This window comes from Ciona intestinalis, chromosome 12, assembly GCF_000224145.3.
Source record: "Ciona intestinalis chromosome 12, KH, whole genome shotgun sequence".
Lineage (NCBI taxonomy): Eukaryota > Metazoa > Chordata > Ascidiacea > Phlebobranchia > Cionidae > Ciona > Ciona intestinalis.
In genome coordinates, this window is record NC_020177.2 from 254,187 (window position 1) to 270,211 (window position 16,025).

The 16,025-nt window shown below is 32.9% G+C and overlaps 1 protein-coding gene across 3 annotated transcripts in view; it reads left to right on the forward strand.

The window, feature by feature from the left end:
• Window positions 1-1,452: 1,452 nt before the first annotated feature.
• Window positions 1,453-16,025, forward strand: part of LOC100186550 (unconventional myosin-VI) — an 18,101-nt gene continuing 3,528 nt past the window's right edge. Inside the window, exons 1-27 of one of the 3 annotated variants that reach the window (XM_009862073.3) lie at window positions 1,453-1,633; window positions 2,122-2,265; window positions 2,630-2,759; window positions 4,310-4,471; window positions 4,762-4,856; window positions 5,311-5,475; window positions 6,306-6,383; window positions 7,101-7,281; window positions 7,553-7,688; window positions 7,845-8,002; window positions 8,249-8,413; window positions 8,690-8,817; window positions 9,108-9,203; window positions 9,476-9,634; window positions 9,768-9,836; window positions 10,384-10,516; window positions 10,931-11,061; window positions 11,303-11,380; window positions 11,763-11,892; window positions 12,201-12,291; window positions 12,646-12,796; window positions 13,308-13,439; window positions 13,930-14,039; window positions 14,158-14,236; window positions 14,578-14,627; window positions 14,959-15,084; window positions 15,671-15,765. In XM_009862073.3, coding sequence (XP_009860375.1) covers window positions 1,517-1,633; window positions 2,122-2,265; window positions 2,630-2,759; window positions 4,310-4,471; window positions 4,762-4,856; window positions 5,311-5,475; window positions 6,306-6,383; window positions 7,101-7,281; window positions 7,553-7,688; window positions 7,845-8,002; window positions 8,249-8,413; window positions 8,690-8,817; window positions 9,108-9,203; window positions 9,476-9,634; window positions 9,768-9,836; window positions 10,384-10,516; window positions 10,931-11,061; window positions 11,303-11,380; window positions 11,763-11,892; window positions 12,201-12,291; window positions 12,646-12,796; window positions 13,308-13,439; window positions 13,930-14,039; window positions 14,158-14,236; window positions 14,578-14,627; window positions 14,959-15,084; window positions 15,671-15,765 — 3,289 coding nt within the window. In that variant the 5' untranslated portion in view covers window positions 1,453-1,516. The remainder of the gene's footprint in view (window positions 1,634-2,121; window positions 2,266-2,629; window positions 2,760-4,309; window positions 4,472-4,761; window positions 4,857-5,310; window positions 5,476-6,305; window positions 6,384-7,100; window positions 7,282-7,552; window positions 7,689-7,844; window positions 8,003-8,248; window positions 8,414-8,689; window positions 8,818-9,107; window positions 9,204-9,475; window positions 9,635-9,767; window positions 9,837-10,383; window positions 10,517-10,930; window positions 11,062-11,302; window positions 11,381-11,762; window positions 11,893-12,200; window positions 12,292-12,645; window positions 12,797-13,307; window positions 13,440-13,929; window positions 14,040-14,157; window positions 14,237-14,577; window positions 14,628-14,958; window positions 15,085-15,670; window positions 15,766-16,025) is intronic. The other 2 variants (XM_018814263.2, XM_018814264.2) reach the window with 2 other exon arrangements.

A 16,025-nucleotide genomic window follows, 5' to 3' on the forward strand; every position in this document is an offset into this window, starting at 1 on the left:
TTGTGTGTTTTGGTTTCTCTTTTACCCGCAATGTCTCGTTACTTCGAAATATGGTTAATCATTCACTGGATGTTTAAATTCACCAGTGGTTTAAGTAATTGGATTATGTAACAACGAGATATTGTTGGTAACGTGTCCGTGCTGCTGCCCTTATTGCCATTATTTTGTAAGATTGGTTTAAACTATAGTGGGTATTGTCATTTAAATATTCGTCACGTCCAAAGATTGAACCACGAAGCTCCATACATGGTAACTCATAAACGCACTATGAAGAATCTCGCATCGACACAAAGCACTCGTGGTATAATAATAATATTCCTTTTTTTTGTATCTCCACTGTGGTTAACTGTTGCAAAGATTTTGGAAAAAGGTGGAACAACGAAAAGATATGTTATTGCCACAAGACGACATCAATTGGAAATCATGCCTTTATTTATTTAAGTGGTGTTTTTTACCAGCATATACATACATTTCTGTGGGGTAAAATGGGATATCGTTTAGCACCCAAATCCTATAAATAATAATGTGTCCTATATCACCCCACTGTGCTATACAGTAGGGTGGGGAAGACAGGACACCTTTAGCACATAATATCCGATCGTATTTTAAACAATTAACAACGGTCTATAGGAGTCGTGAGGATGTAGTTTTATAATTCTTTGAATGTTCCTTGTATACTATTAAATGGGACGAGATAAAAAGAATGTAATGGTGCCCCATATTACCCCACCCTACTATACATTCATTTAAAAAACGAATTACGACAGCGTATGTACATTCATGGTTCGCAGGTTTATGTCTGAGCCAGTGACGTCACCGCTATCGAGAGAAAGCGTCTGCCGCTATTTACAACACACACGCACACACACACACACACACACACACAACGCACACACATTCGCACGCGCTCTTATAAAACACACAAAGCGCTCATGTGCGTCTGGTGTATGGGTAAACTGCACGAATAATGTCGTCGACACTGACTTACGTTTGGAGGGTGTATTGTAGCTTCATGAATAGCGATCCATGTTTTTGAGAGCTAATCATGTTTAAGTTTGTATGTAATGCTGTGTTTTCCAATACCTGACTATGTTTACCTCAGTCCAGTGGTAGATAATAGGCCAACCAACCAGCATTGTCATAAGGTGTATTAATACAGCTAGCGAATATAGCATCTGATACCTCATACATGTACTACAACTTAATGAATATATTTTTTTATACAACTAGTACCAAAATTATAATTAATGAATATTTTTGGTACTAGTTGTATACTCTTTTTAAGGTCATACTGAAACCAAAAGGAAATAAGATAAAGGCCCATCTTAGAGGTTACAATTAGTTATTGGTTAGCATATAACATAGGGACGAACTCTTCACTAGCACTGAATCTTTTAGCCAATGCACTTGATTTTTTATTGATACATAATTATCTCATATTTTTATGTTTCTAGTTTAATGGTTTGTTTATGAATAGTTAGGGTTTCAAATGTTGGAAAGCGCTTGACTTCCCATCATGGATAACGGGCGTATCGTGTGGGGTCCGCACGCCGACCATGGTTTTGTCTTGGGGACGATCACTGATATCGGTCACAACACAATCACTGTACAACCTACAGCTACAAATGTCAAGGTGTGGTGTGAAAAGTTAATTGGTACCCGAAGTCTGAAAAAAAGTTCCTAAGGTCCCAAGAATTCAGAACCTAAAAGTTCGTGGCAACTGCCACCGACTTTTACAGCTAGCTTAAATAATATGGAATTAATGTAACAGACTTTAGCAATGAAAGTTCTTTTGTAAACTTAAAATTGTCACAGAAGACAAAACCATATTAACGCTAAAATAAAATGTTTATAAAGACTGGCTTTTTTATGTTAATTCCTATATCTTTGATTATTTAGTTTTTGGGATAAATTTAAGAGAAAATAAGATTTATGTTGTGTATTTTTGCAATAGTTCATATGATACTATATTTGGAACTTTAGTATTACAATTGCTAAATGATAAATCCCAATCCACATACTACAAAAGTAAAAGTCTATAGTAACATATTAGGCAAAAACGTGTGCAGCAAGGAAATTATATACAAAACACTAAAACTTATAAACATATTTATTATGCAGCCGATCACAGCTTCATATAACCAAGTATTTCCTGCCGAACCGGACACAAAGAAAGATGCAGATGATAATTGTTCGTTGATGTATCTCAATGAAGCTACACTGCTTCATAATCTGCGTTTACGTTACAAAAAAAATAAAATTTACGTAAGTTATTTTTATTCTGGCTGCTAATTTTAAACCAGTTAAAAAAGACTTTGCTTGGACTTCAAGTTGCATGAAAGTTGAAGGAGTAATAAAGTGAAAGTTTTCTAACACAGCTTGCTTAAAACCACTTCCATGGCACTCAGTTCGAGAAATATTGAACCAAAAAATTTTATTCTATTCTATATAGTTAAGATCCTGCTGTGAGGCTATTTACCCCAAAAGATCTTGGGTCATATTTTTCTAAGAAATAGGCCCATTATCACAAAGTTTTATTTCCCATAAGGCCATAACCCTTGGTTTTATATGGAACCTGCGATATAGGCCTATCACCCCAGCAGTTATTTATCATCATTTTATTTTTTAGACCTATGTTGCGAATATACTGATAGCAGTGAACCCGTACCAAGATGTTCCTTCCTTGTACAATCAACAACAAGTGAAAAACTACAAGGGAAAGTCACTTGGTGTTCAACCTCCTCACTGTTATGCTATAGGTAATGCATAATCAGTGGGGTAGCTAGAAAAAAAGTTACATATGTTGGAACTTTGATCTTAAGATTTTAATATAATATGAAAGGCAATGATACAAACATACTTATATTCTAAATGTATCTCATTATGACACGCTGATTGTAAACACTTGAACAAAAGTTGAGACGTTCAATAATGTTGGTTTTGCTAAATTAGTTTGTGGGTTAAACCACCTAATTGAGGGGCTGTCACTCTAACAAACATTTGAACATCTATTTTTTTAGTTGGAACTTGAATATGAAAATGTTTTATTGTGTTTGTATTTCATAAACTGTATTATAAATGGTAGATCGGAAACCTGGTACACATTATGTTTCTGAAATATTTAATTTTTTTGACATTGTAAACACTAAAAAAAAACTTTAACAAGACAAACTCAGTTAAAATTAAAAAAAAGGATATTAGTTTATGTTTTGCTTTAAACAAGATAACAAAAACATAGGAATACAAAACAACAATGAAAGTTTGTTGAAATTATAATGACAAATATGTAACTTATCAGATAAATATCTTGAAATTGGTCCTCTAGCTTTGGCAGTGCTTACACAGTCATTTCAAGTATGGCCCATTGTATGGTACTTTGCTTGTTTAGATATTTTACGTCAATGAATTCTCCACCGGCAGTTGTTAAACATTAACTAGTATGTGTATTTGTGGTAGGAGGAACCCAGCACTGACGCGCCTTGTTCGATATTGTTGGATGACGTTATACTTGATAAGTCAACCTATAATGAAATATTTATTACAATTCCTCTAAATTGCTTATGGTGTGGCTTCAAAACCAACGTTAATGCTGATTATTTAAAAATTAAAATATTTCAACATTTGCTTCATGATCTGGTCTTGCTGGAAAAATATTTTAAAATGTGTGAAATGGTATTCTGTAAAGCAGTAATGGGTGAAATATAGATAAAGAGTTTAGAGGTTAACCATTTTAAATGTCACATGTTTAGAATAAATGGATTCTGGGGCTGTGGTCCATTAAGTCAAATGCCATGTCGTTTATTCCACTAAAAACTACATGTGTAGCAAATGGTGTAATAATGTTAGATAATAAATTGTGTTCTTATCTTTAAAAAACACCATGGACATTGATGTTTTGCTTTCTTGTTTCTTTAACTGAACCTAAGACCAAAAAAAGGCAAAATGCCATTTATTTAATTATGTGGCAAAGTACAGTGACATTTATTTAAAGGTTCGGGCTTTACACAATAAATAGGCCGAATTAAAAAATTGCTTAAATATAAAATAGTCGCCAATATCTTACTGCATAAAATAACACTGGTTTGATTGTTTTCAATTTAGAATTCCAAATATAATCTATAAATGTTTTAGTTCCAAACCTCAAACACAATTCCCAAACCTTGAACATTATTCCCTCACAACAAAACTTTTTTTTTTAATGTTCTGTATTAGTTTGTTGATTGTTCTTAGATAATAACATACCTGTATTAGATGGTATTAGATAATAACAGATCATCATTAAAATAATTTCATTTCTTGTTTTACCCAGCTGACAAAGCCTACAGAGACATGAAGGTTTTGTCGATGTCTCAATCTATTATAGTGTCTGGTGAAAGTGGAGCAGGAAAAACCGAAAACACCAAGTTTGTTTTGAGGTATCTGGCCGACAACTATGGTGCGGGGGATGACATTGATAAAAGAATTGTTCAAGGTAAAAACTTGTTGTAAAAATCTATGCTGTGGTAAAATTCAATCTGCGGTAAAAATCTAATATGTCCATGTCTGCTGCAAATTTTGCCATTTTAATTTCCCATATTTTTATTTTACGAAACTGCGAAAACGAATAGTCGAAAATTTCATCTAAAGATTAATTGGGTTTTACTAAAAATGCTTCATCTACTATGTACTGTTTACATTAGTGATGTGGCAATTGGCAAAGCACTCTACAATTGATGTGTCACACAGGTTTTTAGTTTTATTGACTTTTAATTTTATTCTCAGCGAATCCAATTCTTGAAGCATTTGGAAACGCGAAGACGATGCGTAATAACAACAGTAGTCGGTTTGGAAAATTTGTCGAAATTCATTTCGTTAAGGTTGGTCCAACATACAATATCTGTTTTATATTGAAGACTTTTGATATTCATTAATCATTAATTATTTATCCTTGTGTGGTGGGGCAAGTCCTTTGCTCATCGTGTGTGGTGGTCATATACACCTACACACCTATCAGTATAAAACTTTGTGGTTCAACAAGCTTCAACATCGGTTGAGGTTCAAATAGAAGCCCCTGGGTGTTGGTGTAATGGGCCAACCCTGGTTAAAATCCTAAATTGTGTGGCATGATGTGTGACCTTATCCCTACAGAATATAATGTAGCAAAACTAACCCCTACTGTTTGCATTAGTGTATGGAAAAGTACACAGACAATTACATGCGTTAAATTGTTGAAACAGAACCTTCATGCCATTTACCTAACCCACAGAATTTTAATCTTCTTTTTATTAAATTTTCATAGTTTCATATATATAACCCAACTTGTACTTGCAGGGAAAAGTTGTTGGTGGTTTTGTGTCTCACTACTTGCTTGAGAAATCACGAATTGTGATGCAAAATTCACGCGAAAGAAATTATCACATATTTTATCGCTTATGTTGTGGAGCACCCGATGATGTTCGAACGAGGTTGCATCTTACAACTCCCGATAACTTCAGGGTAAATTACATCGATTGCTTATACATTATACAACTTAATTTGCTGCGGCATGACAACCGTTCCGATGCTGTATTTGAGGTCTACAACAAACAATGTTAATAATTATTTCTTCTAATATTTAATCCACTTCACTTGCTGATTGGTCTTGGATGTACAAACTTTAAAAGTTTAATGTGGCTTTAAATTGATGTGATTTTCATGCTCCTTAAGCTCTTTCAATTTATTCTGGTAATTAAATAAATAAGTATATTGTATGTTTACAGATAAACAACCAATAATACAGTTCTATAAAATAAATATTTTAATAATGTTTACTGTACTAAAAATAGGCATGTTTGCTTTTTAAGTTTTTGCGAAAACAAATTATAAATAAGTTTAAGTTTGATAGTTATCTGAACTGGCATATATGTAAATACCTTGGTAACAAAAGTAAATTCTCACAACATGTATTGTTTACATTAGTTATGTGATAAAGTGCTTAGACCATTGATGTGCCACATATACTAAACTTACTGAAAAGAATTCCACCAATAAATGCCATGGAACCTGAAAGCCAATGGTATAGCCATTGAAACAAGATATACATAGTTTACGAAGCAATTTATCAATGATGTGCCACAGACTTTCAGGTTCAGTGGTATTTACTACTCAAGTAAAGTTGGTGTATGTGGCACAGTATCAGTCCAAGCACTTTATCATTTAACCAACTTTTTCATAGCTGTTTCATGCCATTTGCTAAAATATCTCCACGAATTCCACGGTTTAAGTATGATAAACCAAAAAGTCTAAGTGCTCACAAAGTATCGTATTAAAGTGATTTTATTTTCCAGTATTTAAGAAATGGTTGCACTCAATATTTCTTAACTGATGTTGAAGCTTCAAAAGTTAAAGGTGTATTATCTGATGAGGTAAATAATAAGTTTATGTTTCCAATAATGGATTGAGGCATTCAGCCATATTTAGTACAATATGATTAGAATGTTTCCCAAGCTCCAAATTCAATGATAACAGTATTTAACCTAACTATTGCCCCGAGATACCAAGGCAACCCTGAAAACCAACTGTATTTTGTTCACTTTAAATTGTTGGATCCGGTTAGATGCTGTACAGTGTACATGTTTAGTTTGTAATATTGTTTTATTTTTTTTCTAAATTGTTATATAATGTTATATTACTTTGCAGAGGCAGCTGAAATGTAGTTTATCCACTGCATGTATTAAAGACAACATTATCATTTTTAAAAGTTATAAATAATGTAGATGGACTGGGATGTTACCTTTAGTCAGTGTTTCTCAACCGTAATAAACTTATCAATGTTTTCACCTCACAAAGTGACCCCATCAGAACTAATACATAATATAATAACTGTTTTTGCCAAGTCACTGCAATGCTTAGTTTGTGATAGAAGTTATAAATGCACCAAGTTTAATAAAATATTAGTTATAAATGGTTCATCACAACTTTAAGTAGAAGTCGAGAAATTCAATGCTACATTTTTTTAATTCTTGGATATTTCAAAGCAAGCATTACATATATAACCTCTTGCAACCTTCTCCCTTTACAAAACCTAAAAACTTTTCGTATATGAAGACTTCATTTCAACATTTTCTAATTTTCCAATGCAGCACAAAAAGAAGGGTTCCCTGAATGATATTTTACTCAACGATTACAAAGATTACGAACGTCTCTTGTCATCCATGAAGCAGATTGGAATCTCACATCAAGACATGATGGATATATTTCAAGTGGTGGCTGGTGTATTACATCTTGGTAATATAACATTTGAAGAAGCTGGAGGCTCATCAGGTAGAATATGATTGTGTTTTATATATCTGTAGTAGGCCAGGAAATTTACTGCGATATTTTGTCTCCTTACATTAGACATGGGAAGTTAAAGCCAATTGCATAGTACTCCATACCATAGCTTCAGTGGAAGTCAGTGATATTTGTCTTGAACTTTCATGTTCCTTTTTTTGTTTTATTTTATTATTCTTGAAAAAGTTTAGTTACAAAATCATTATTTCCAGAACCTGGTAAAATTATCCAATTTTGTAAAACTTTATACCATCCTGTCTAGGTGGTTGCATGGTGAGTGAAGAAAGCAAAACATCAGTGAAGATAACGTCGGATCTACTCGGTTTAGAAGCAAATTCATTAACTGAAGCGCTCACTACAAGAAGCATGAGGTCTGCTGGGGAAACCAACACGATAAAGTAAGTTTATAATAAGCATTCAAATTCATGGCAACTGCTACTAATTATATAATTTTGAGTTATGTAGCAACATATGTCAATGATTTAGCATTTAAGGTTGAAAACATGTTTATTAAAAAAAATTGTATATTTTAAAAATTTTTTTTGTTTGTTTAGAGTTCCGCTGAAACAAGCTCAATCATCCAATGCCAGAGAGGCGTTAGCAAAGGCCATATATTCGAGGTTGTTTGACCACGTTGTGTCAAGGATAAACCAGTGTTTCCCATTCAAATCATCCCAGGGCTACATTGGGATCCTCGATATTGCTGGATTTGGTGAGTGGGTTCACCATTTGCAGTGTTGCGCAGTGGTTTGTTAATAAATTCAGTGTTGCACATTCTTAAAAACATACAAATGCATGTGTCTTTTTTAATTACCCAACAAAGTTAAATACATGGTGACTTGTAAGCTGTTGCAAAGTGTATGAAACAAAACACTTGGTTGTAAGCCTCTTGAACGAGAGTAGAATAAACTACTTTCAATTATTTGTATTCTTATATCTTATTTCAAAATATGTCCAGAATATTTTGAGGTAAACAGTTTCGAACAATTCTGCATCAACTACTGCAACGAGAAGCTTCAACAATTCTTCAACGAACGAGTTCTACGAGAAGAACAAGAATTATACGCCAAGGAAGGCTTGGGGGTTCATGAAGTCACATATGCTGACAACCAGGACTGTATTGGTAATATTTGGTCAATTTATATAAACTGTCTTTGCCAGGAATTGTAAAATTCTGAAACAGCTTTTTCGACAATTAAATTTTTTGTGCTGATGTTTCATTTATTGAAATGTTTTTATACAGCAGTCTTTAAAGTTAATGGTGGCTTTTAGCTATAAAACTTAAAATCCCATATTATGTAACTAAGAAATCCTAACCACTAACACCCAATTTAGGGCTTGGATTGATGAGATAACTTTTCCTAATTAAATACTCAAAACACGACATATTTACCCCCAGATTTGATTGAAGCATCCCGTGTTGGAATCCTCGATATTCTGGATGAAGAAAATAAACTTCCTGCATCATCTGATAATCATTTCACATCCGTTGTTCATTCAAAACATAAGAACCACTTCCGCATATCGGTAAGTTGCAAATGTGTGCAATATTTATTTGGGGCCTAAACTTCTCAAATCTCAATATTTCCTAATGATGTCTTGCCAAACGGCAGATGAAACATCGGAAATACACAAAGTTTTTTTACCGAATGTGCCGCTAAAAGATTATTTACGTTATGGTAACAACACAATGGTCTCAATTCCCGTTTATACTTACCCAGTTTTTGAATGGTTTTACAGAATTTGCGGTGTGCAAACTTACCATTTATTTTTGAATGCCTAAACTTTTTCAGTTTTCATAAATTTATAACTTTTAGATCCCACGAAAATCCCAGCTCTCCAACCATCGTAACTTGAGAGATGATGAAGGATTTCTGATCCGACATTTTGCTGGAGCTGTCTGCTACCAAACCGTGCGTGATCCCAAATTTCTAAAACTAGTTTCTAATTTTAAGTGCAATTTGTGAAAAAGAATTATTGATTAATGTGCCGAATGCTATATACTTTGGCTCTGTTTGTTTGTAAGGGATAAAATCCACCTAACAGCAGGGTAAAATCTGGTATTTTATTAAAACTGAGGTGCAAAAACATAATATTATGCCACTTCACACCATACACTCATATCAGTGAGCTTATTATTGCAACTCGTATGTTAAAAATTACTTAAACTATTTTCATGTTTTAGGTTCAATTTGTGGAAAAGAACAACGACGCCTTGCACAATTCTTTGGAACAGTTAGTCTCCAGTAGCAGAAACAAATTAGTTTCACAAATTTTTGAAAATTCAAAAACGACATCCACAAAGGGGAAACTAGGCTTCATAAGTGTCGGTAACAAATTCAAGGTATAACAACACCGGATAAATGTTGCGCAAATTGTGCTGCTGTCACCGCTTACGACGTAAATAATCATGTATTGTGGCTTTGAGCAATTGTTGTATGAGGCTGCTTAATTTATATAGCGATGATTTTACGTAGATGTCGGCACAAAATGAGACTGCACGAATTAATTCGTTAAACTTTGTAAGTGTTGGAAGTTTATTCAGGGTAAGTTGCTATTTGTATAATATTGCATGCATTGCTGTAGAGGTGCACAACTAATATGTGGATGCACGTCAGACTGGTTTGTATAGTTTTGTGGGGGTTGAGAGTTACTAACCAAAACTATGCAAACAACAGACTGGTTTCTAGTTTGTATAGTTTCGTACACTAGTTCCCAAACTGGGGTTTATGAATCTTTTATGCAGTGACGCAGCCAGAAAAAAATAAAGGGGGTTTTAATTTCTAAAAAAAATACCTAAGAAACCCCCTGGTTACGACACTGTGTCTGTGAGAACCTTTGGTTGCTTCTGTGATGCTAAATTGCTTGCATGAAACTTTCTAGCTTTGTAGTTGCTGTAAGCAGACTTTTTAGCTCAATGACCAGATTTTGTTTTGCATTTGATATACCGATCATGCAATTTAATAGCTGCTTAACAGCATCTGACATGCAAAAATTAAAGGGCTTCAGAAGCCTATTATTGCTAAACTTAACGCCTCTTGTCTTCATTTATATTATAGATATATATACATTTTTTAATGTAAAAAATTTTAGACACAACTTGGTCAGTTACTTGAGAAGCTGAACAACACTGGATCGAGTTTCATTCGTTGCATCAAACCAAACTTATCCATGCAAAGTAGTTTGTTTGAAGGGGGGCAAATTCTAAGTCAACTGCAATGTTCTGGTGAATAAGTTAGTCTAGTATGGGTTGTGTCCTTACCCAAACTTTTCCCATGATTAGAACTTTAATATTGTTTATTTGCAATGCTGTAGGATTATGTTGGCGTGAAAACCCTAATATAAGTGGCAAATAAATGATGCAATTTAACATTTACTGTTTACGTAGGTTCTATGGTAAAGTAATGTTGCATTTGAAACCTTTTTTTAAAAATCAAGATGTCTTCGACCCAATAGTCCGTTATGGGTTAATAAAATTGTTTCCAAAACAATTAGCGATTGCAGAGTTGTGGTCATAGCAAGTTGTAAACGGGCACGAGGTGTTTGAAACAGAACACCCGTGTTATAACGACTGCCTATGCTCCGCATAACGAGGATAAACAACTTACATTCACTTCTTCATCTCATGATATATTTTTAGGAATGGTCTCTGTGCTCGACCTAATGCAAGGAGGATTCCCCTCACGTGCTCAGTTCAGCGTTGTATACAACATGTACAAATCCATTATGCCAGAAAAGTTAAAACGTCTGGATCCCAGGCTATTTTGCAAAGTAAGAATTTGTTCTTTTTTTTATAAAGAGAATATGTATAGCCCTTAAATGTGATAATGAAGATTGTAAGATTTATTGTCGAAACAGCAGCTTTTGGATAAAAAAGTTTCGGTTAAAATATTTTTTAAAGTTTTTTTATTCTTTATGGCTAAAAATGTCCATTTAAAAAATTAAGTGTCTAACGAGTTTTCATGCGAAGTAAAGTATTAGTTAAAAAGTAAATCAACCAATCAACTTACAGGCATTGTTTAAAGCTCTTGGATTGGACGATAATGATTTCAAATTTGGTTTGACAAAAGTTTTCTTCAGACCAGGAAAGGTGGGATGTTTTTTAGAAATGTGAAAATAAAAAATTATATTAATCAAAAAGTGTATTTATTATAATATTGTAATATTTTATGAAATTTTTTTAAAGTGGATCTTCGCATTTGCACAAATTTATCATTTATCTATAACACGTATTTTTGTTAATTAAATTGTTAGATTTGATTAATACAAAATAATTTAGTTTACAACTTGATAAAGTGCATATTATGATATTCTGGCAACTCAAACTTTATGAACCAAATAAAAGCCTAAAAAACATGCATACAGGTTAGCTAGCAATGAGATTACCAGCAAGAATCGTGAACTTTGTTTTTTCTTTCGATTGATATGAATTTGATCAATCATAAAGATGATAAAATATAAATATGTTTCAGTTTGCTGAATTTGATCAACTCATGAGGTTTGATCCAGAAAATCTGAAAATTCTGATAAAGAAAGTTGAGAAATGGTTGATCCGAGCTCGATGGAGGAAAATACAGTGGGGGGCACTGTCTGTTGTTAAATGTAAGTTTTTTTATACTGGAACCAAACTTAAGTAACTTTTCTATGATTATACAAGTTTTTGTAACTTTGAATTAGTGCTTAGCAGCAGTTGGTAGAATAGAATTTTGGAGTGCTTGTCATAAGATACCAGATTCAAAGCAAGATGCTGCTACTATTGCGTTGTATTCCGGTGAATGTGCAAGATATTGATAGTAAATTGTTTCATCCCATTGGTCCCTATTGGTTTCCAAATCATCGGTGTTATGCTAAAAGCACCCAAAGGAATTGCTAAAGAGGCACCAGATGTGAATCTTTATTTAACTTTCCAGTGAAAAACAAATTATTATGGAGAAGACAGCAATACATCTGCATACAGAAGCACCTGCGTGGGTACATTGCTAGAAAGAAACACCTACCAAGGTAACGTTGTTTAAACTAACAAGTGTTTTCCCATTATTGTGTAGGATTCACCAAATACCTCATTTTATAAATACTTAAATAATACAGGTTTACAATGATGGGAAACTATAACAAAATGAAAAAAATATATAATATACAGAAACAAAAATGTTATAAAAAACTATTGCATCAGATGAATAGAATAATATTTGTATCCTTAATGTTTTTTTTTTATTTTGATTTGATTCTGTAATTTTTTATCATTCTTATCGGGTTGTAATAACATTATTAACATTTTATTTTTTTCTGGAAAAATTATTATTTTATACGTTTTTCAATGTTTTTAAAACTGTTAATTTTGTTTCTTGTTTACAGAATTCGTGGATTATTGAAAGTCCACCATCTTCTACGTCAACTTCCCAGGATGCGTGAAATGACTTCGGTGTTGAAGGAAAATAAAAAAGAAATGTTGGCCAAGGTGGAAAAGCATGAGAAAGATATCAAATCGAACATCGCTAAAATTAAGGTAAGTTTTATGCATCGTTTGTTTATTTTTAAATTTTGTGGCATTAATTGTTTTCTTACATTTATGGAAAACATTGCTTTGGCAGGTAACTATCTCTTTTGACCTTAAAACTTACTGCCCTATTTTTACAATTATAATAAGTTAAAGATCATACCTGGCTCTGATACCACCACACGCAATAAGTCATACTGTACAAAGTTTTAAATGAAGAGGCATTCAACTTACAATTGTATTTACAGTAAAACTACAATTGGCTGGGCCTGGGTTAGCCAACTATTTTTAGTTCGGTGAAAAAAATTACCTGTTTCTCTTTAACAAACAACTGAATTGGTTCGCATTACACTAAACTTTGTGATTTTGTGACATTTAACACTTAATTTTAAAGACTCTCCACATTTATTTGCTAAAGAAATAAATCTCGAGAGTTTAATTAATACAGTATCATTAGTTTCAAGATTTTTATCACATAAGTAATTGTTGATATATTATAATGTTGTTGATATCTCCCCAGGCTTCCATACTCAGCAAGGAAAAGATGGAGGAGATTTATAAGATGTTGGTGAAACAGGAGGAAGTGATCTTGAAAGATGTTCAGTCGAGGAAGATGGCCGAACAAGAGGCGGAAAAAGCGAGGAAAATAAAGGTTGGTACTTGTTCACTTAAACTAGGGATGCTACCATTGTGGCTATGTGTGTTTGGGCGAGACAGTTTCTGCTTGTTAAAACTATTGCTGTCCATATTTCCGATGGGTACTGGGTTCAAAGCTTGATGCCGCTATTATTGTGGCATATTCAGGTGTATAAGTACAAGAGGTAAAGGTTTTCAACTAAGTGGTCACTAATAGGTTGCCCAAATTATGGATATCAAACCAAAAAAAAATTGGCCACAAATTGAATACTTCTGCTTATGGATGAGCATACAATGAATGAATTCAGACACCGGTGACCAAGTTCTGAAACAGTCATGTTGTGTTGGAATATCATGTGACATTCATTGCAATGCTTTGTGTTAGTTATATAACCAGGGTACAAGTCAAGTTACAAAAACATGGTTGCTTACAAAGTTACATATTCGGAACAAGGAGTGTGAAGCGACATATGGTGCATATTTGGTATTGTGTATTATATTTATAGGAGGCATTGGAAAAAGAGAAAAAAAGAAGAGAAGAAGAAGAACTGCGAAAGAAAAAAGAAGAGGAAGAGAGAGAACGAAAACAGAAGCAAGAAGAAGAGAACAGAAAAATGTAAAACCAAAATATAGTTATTTCATAGGTCCAATATTTTTTCACCTATTAAAAAGTTTTTTTTTTCTAGTTTTTTTAAACGTACTGAAACTTTGTTTAAGTTTTTTTCTATCTTTAGCAAAGCTGAGATGGAGGAGAAAAGAAAAAAAGAAGCAGAAGAACAACGAAAACGAGATGAACTGCAAAAACAAATGGAGGTATGTTGTTTATATAAGCTAATGTTACTCCTTGAAACAAAGCCTAGATATTATTGTCATCAAACATCCTGATTTATGTTACTGTATGACTTAGTGCATTAAACATTACAACAAGTTTGTCTCAAATATAATTTGCCTGAAATTTACAAAAAATTATTTGGTTAAAACTATGCATTGTAGCTACAATCTGGTGCTATGAAAACGTAACAAACAAAAACCAGGTCCAACCAGTAGTAGTACTGGAGAAATATTTTGCCTGAATGGCATCGTCAGTCTCTTCTTCAAAGAGAATACTAAATCAAAGCTACAATTTCTATATGATGTACATTACGCTCTTACAGGCACGTTATAATGCTGAGATGGCTGTTAGAAGAGCAGAGGAAGAGAAAAAGTTTGTTCCTTTTTTCTTTTTCCCTTTTTTAATTCAAGTTTCTATTTTGTTGAAACTAGGTTTTCTACCCTACTAATGTTAATTGTTATGTCATATTGAAGATGTCTATGTTATTATTGAAATATTTAAATATATACCATAACACATACAGGGCCATCCTATTATAATATAATATATTTTTGTTATATGTTATTTTGTAAATATTTATTTTATGTTTAGGTTTTTTATATTATTTGGAAAAAAAATTTGTTATCAGTTTAGTTTTAATTTTCAAGGTTTCGACAATATAATGTATCTTTTTAATTTATTTCTACCTATGTTTTACCTTTAGACGCGCAGTTGAAGAACAAGAAAAACGTGACCGTGAACTTGCGATGCGACTCGCCAAAGATGACGGACACTCTCAACTTGTTGATGAATTGCCGATGTCTGCAACTGTCATGCAACAGCAAAAGAAGTAAGAATTTTTTAGATAACGATTTTAAAGTGATAACAAGTGATTGTCAACCTTTGAGTTACACTTATTGTAAAAGTGTTTTTTGTTGTATTGATTTAATGCAACTGCAAAAAAAGTGGGAATTTTATAGATGACTGTGTAGTATGGTGCACAAACACAGGTTTTCTGCTCTGTTTAAACATGACAGCCCAAATGTAAGGAAGGATTTTTATCTAAATGTTTCAGTTTTAAACTGTTTAGTCCTTAATGACAATGCTTATTAACTGTTGAATTGCCCACTACGACGGTTACAAAGCCTTTTCATTGGTGTTGTAAAAGTGTTTTTATTTTATGCAATTACTGTGTGAAACAATGTTTGTGATATTTAGATTCTTTTCTGTTAAAAAGATAAATTTTAATATACAAACTTTTCCCTAATGATTTCCCCATTCTCACTGTTACTGTAAAAGTATTGAAGTGTATGAACAGACAGCATGTGAACACAGTTTTGTTGTGTCATTAGTCTGTTTTAATTTTTCAGTGTTTTGTTTTTTCAGTTTATTATTAAGTAGCAAAAAAAGGTTATAATTTCTTCATTAACCAACAGAGCGATGGCAAGCGGAAGTTCTCCCACTGGTCGTAAAAATGATTTGACGCGTTGGAAATATACAGAACTACGAGATGCAATAAACACATCAACTGGTTGGGAAAATATTCAAGTTTTATTCTTTATTTATAACTTTTATTCATCTATTTTCAAAATACTAACAAGACTGAAGTTAAATGCAAACAGCATTTGTTACAAGTTTTGGATTAAAATGAATGACATGTTTTTCAATTTTTTAAAACTTTTTTCAAGCTTTTCTATTTTTATTTTTTATAATGGTTTGCGTAATGTGTTTGTAGATATTCAGTTGTTGGAAGAATGTCGTGAAGAATCCATCGTCGATTGAAAGTTACCA